The sequence below is a fragment of the Cryptomeria japonica genome, chromosome 5 (genome assembly GCF_030272615.1).
Source record: "Cryptomeria japonica chromosome 5, Sugi_1.0, whole genome shotgun sequence".
Lineage (NCBI taxonomy): Eukaryota > Viridiplantae > Streptophyta > Pinopsida > Cupressales > Cupressaceae > Cryptomeria > Cryptomeria japonica.
Genome location: NC_081409.1, coordinates 652,463,093 through 652,467,311, shown reverse-complemented (window position 1 = coordinate 652,467,311; position 4,219 = coordinate 652,463,093). Strand labels below are relative to the sequence as shown.

General features: G+C 36.5%; 1 protein-coding gene across 1 annotated transcript; it reads right to left on the bottom strand.

Moving 5' to 3' along the window:
* Positions 1-629: 629 nt before the first annotated feature.
* LOC131875645 (EG45-like domain containing protein) lies at positions 630-1,472 on the bottom strand. The gene is made up of 2 exons (XM_059220241.1): positions 1,296-1,472; positions 630-1,161 (listed from the first exon to the last, which is right to left on the bottom strand). The coding sequence occupies exons 1-2, from the start codon at positions 1,414-1,416 to the stop codon at positions 1,052-1,054; spliced, it is 231 nt and encodes a 76-aa protein (XP_059076224.1). The 5' UTR covers positions 1,417-1,472; the 3' UTR covers positions 630-1,051.
* Between the last annotated feature and the right edge of the window lie 2,747 nt (positions 1,473-4,219).

Below are 4,219 nucleotides of genomic sequence, written 5' to 3'. Positions count from 1 at the left end.
GACGGAGTAGTTGTGCACCCTAACTTCTCGTTTCTCAAAAACCTACGTGGAAATTTCAAATCACTCAATTTTTTACAGCAGCTTACCTAGCAAGTCCTTTGCTTATAACTAAGATTTCAGGGCCACATCATCAAATATGACGCTACATCAGCATGTTTTTTGTCAAGGTGTCCAAAACAACTCAAAAAATGGTGAGACCAATAGTCGTGCAAAAAAGGTTCCAATTAATTATGCACTGATGTGGCATCACATGATTGGTTGCTTTTTACAACTAATGGTACATTTCATTCGGTTATTGGTAGTCATCATCAACAATAACAACATTAAAGTCACAACTATTGGTGCAATGTTGTCAAAAAAATTAGACATTAAATCAACAAGTATGGGTATCAAATCAACAAATATATTTATTAAATCAACTTCTATCATAACAATTGAAACGAGTTCAACTACTAAATCCTTTCCCTTATAGCTTAAAAAATAATAATTCTTTCAGATTAGAGTAAACTTATTTATGAAAGATTAAACAACTATCTATTTAGACAACATTATAAATACGTTTGAAAATGTTTAATTAGTCTTTAATGTTAACTTATTGGAATGTATTGAACTGAAAATTGGACCTGAATTCGAATAAGACAAACACGATAGCCACCATAGAAATTGACTGTATTCTTCATAATATTAAATGCACATAACAAAGTGAAGCGTATTCAAAGCAGCCTGCTTCGTACGTCGTTACGCGCTTTATTTATTTAGTAATAGTAGGGCTGCTCAGCATGGTCAGGCCCTGAAAAACAAAGGAAAAATAATTAATCGAATATATTACGGGGAACAACAGAAAAATATGATTAAATCAATCACCAACTTGCTGTTCATAGTTAATGTTAACTTTGCCAGCGTCAGGATTGGCAATATCGGCGAAGGCAGCTTGAGATAAATCGATGGTGCCAGCGCATCCGGGTGTGCAATGATCAACAATCTTCACGACGATGGATCCGCTCTTGCATGGCATCGGAACGCCCTGATTTGTTGCGCCGGTACATGTGATTCAGTACTGTTTTCCGCAAGCCGCTCCACCGCCCCAGAATGCATCACTTGCCGCCGCAAACAAACCTCCTGCTGGAAATTGATTGGGGTCGTATCCATAGCACTTCGATGCTGTCAAAACAATAACATGCTATTAAACTCTTCATAAACAACAATACCACCGACTAACTTTCATCGTAATGTTCAGTCATTCATTGACGGCAATACTCATCACTGAATTTCATAACAATTAAAAATATACTTACGGACATATGGAGCAGTGTAAAATGTGGCTGTTCCTTGCTCAGCCACACAGCAATACCAGCCCCACATAAAACTCATCACGAACACAGCCCGGCACATGCTAGAAATACCTCCACCAGCCATTCTCTCCCAACAAACACTCTACGATTCTCCTGCTCAATTCTCTTACGCCTCAAGATCAACAGAGCTGCAATTTGTGAATGTTGAACATTGGAATTGGGTATATATAGAAAACAAAATAGATTTCAATTTTGTTACCAGGCTTAAACTATACAAAATAGTATAAGAATTGTTGAAGACTTCAATTCACCCCGTCATTTCTGAATTTCAGATTAATATTTTACTGAGGTAAATGTACGGCACATTAATATTGTTTTCCTAAGCAACGAGGTGCATGTGATTCGGTACTGTAGAGCAGAGAACGTAAAGACAATTGTACACTTCGTTACACATGCATCTCGTTGCTTTCCCTCAATAAAATAGTATCCATTTGTTTTCTGCTCTACAGTTTTTCCACAGTCTGAGTTGATTTAGTGGTGGAAAATTTGTCCTTTTGAAAATGAGGTCACAAGTTCAAATTTTACAGAGGATAAGGTATGTACACCTTGTTTGTAGTGCAGTTAAGGACACTGGCTATGCAGCGATATGTCTATGTCCAACCATCTTTCATACGGTTTCAACTTATTCCAGACTTTTAATCAATATATGTACAAATATGTTATTTTTTAAATACCCTTATATTTTTATCTTTAAAGATTCTTTTAGATTAGTGTTATAAAATAGTATTACCTTATTATTTTAAATGAATTTTTATATTTCTAAATGAAAATATTTTTTTAATTATTTTAATTAAGAAAGTTAAAGATGAGGTAAAAGATTGTTTTCTTATTGTAATTAATTTTTATGAAGTAAGGTTATTTTAACATAAATATCAAAACATGTATAGCTAAATTTTTTATTTTTACAATTTTTTATATTTCTAAATAAAAATAAAAATCCCACACCAAGCTAAGGAAATTGAAAGAAGATTACTACAAACTCATTAAAAAAATTTAATAAAAAAAATATATTAATTTTTTATATTTCTAAACAAAAATAAAAATACAACACCAAGCTAAGGAGATTGAAAGAAGATTAATAGAAACTTAAGTAGATTTTAAGGCCCTCAACACTTCTAATGTAGGTCAAAATAAGAATACTCAGTGTCTTTGGTTTCCTTTTTTCCTCTAGCATTTTTCTTGCCATGGAATTTTTTTCTTTTTTTCTTTTTATTTTTGAGTAAAGGGGTAACAACTTTTTTAATAATCAGAAACCAACATTACACAAGAAAGCCAGAGCCACAAGGCTCCAGAAGAGAACAAAAAGTCCAACCAGAAATCAACTAGCTTCATAACTATCCATATCCTCAACGAAGATCTTATGCAAGTCCTGACAGTAATCAGAGGAAAGATGCTCCCAACCCTCAACTTTCTGAACATCACCATGTTCTGAAGCCCACTTAGTCAAACAATCCACAACTCTATTCCATTCACGAGGAATGTGGATGAAAGACACCCTCTCCATCATAGCACTAATTTGCAAAATCTTGTGCACAATCCCTGCCAGCTGCCAACTAATCCCACTCACCTTTTGCTCAATCAATAGATTAACAATAATCTGTGAATCCGATTAATAGATAACCTTACGCCACCCCAACTCATATGCATGCTTCAGGGCATAGAAAATTGTTAGTCCCTCCATAAAATTATTAGACTGTTTCCCTTTATGTATTGAAAAGAAGAAAACCACATCCCCATACAATCCATACCAACACTCCCAATCCCAATAGGACCTAGATTACCCCAAGAGGAGCCATCGGTGTTAATCTTAATGGAATCATCTTAAGGGGGCAACCATCTTCCCACCCTTTGAACCTTCTGCTTATCACATCTACCTCTCTTGACACAAGATGAGACAAGAGACATCTCCTACAAACCCAACCTACTCACAATATCAGTCTCTCCTCTATCTAGAGGAAAATTCACCTCACATTTAGCTTCCACCATCTCTTGGATCATGCCAATGATTTTATTATACACTTGTTGAACTAACAATCTGACTTCCCTAAAGATCCTCTTATTAATCTCTAACCAGATCTGCCAAAGTATGAAAATGCGCCTAATGTGCCAGACAGTCTGGAGAATAGAGGACAAAATAGGAGGCCTTCCCAAGTTGCTCCAAAACTCCACCAAAGAATCTATGTGAACACAGGGGTGCTTCCCAACCCCCCACCAGTAATGCCAAAGTAGCTACGAGAAAGGGCATCTGAAGAACAGGTGAGAGGAATCCTCCTCTCAATTACCACTCAAAACATAGATGCAAGGGCTCATGGAACTCATGCTTGTGAATATTGTCCCAGATTAGAGATCTATTCAAAGCCAAAGTCTAAGAAAAATAGTTACACTTCAACCAAGAGAAATTGTTCCAAACATATTTCCACTAGTGCACCTCCCTCCCCTCCAAGTGACAGAACAACAGATCCTCGTACCCACTGACAATAGTAAAAACACCCTCAGGATTCAGGGACCAAGCAAGCCTATCCCTATTCTTAAGGGAACTTTAGTGTCTACTAGCCAAAATGCCATGAAGCTCAGTTCCACTTTCCTCCATATCAACAACCAACTACTCATTAGGAACCTTCCACCGCACCATCTCCAGTTGCCCACACCTATAAACAGACTTAAATTTTCTCACTCTAGACCACCCTACCTCCAGGAACCTCTGGCAAAGATTCACTAAATTAGGAAACTGATCAATAATGGGGGGAGCCATCCCAAGAATCGAACCAAAAAAGCACCTCTTCTCCCTTCTTACAGATCTAGAAAATACCTTCTTTTATTAGTGTAGCCCCTTTCTTGAGAGTACTCCAAATCGTAGAGTCTTTTTA

Excerpts from the sequence above, each read along its gene's own strand:
- LOC131875645 (XM_059220241.1), bottom strand. The coding sequence starts at position 1,416 with ATGGCTGGTGGAGGTATTTCTAGCATGTGCCGGGCTGTGTTCGTGATG. Across the intron at positions 1,162-1,295 it reads TTACACTGCTCCATATGTCC|CATCGAAGTGCTATGGATAC; the intron begins GTAAGTATATTT and ends TTGTTTTGACAG.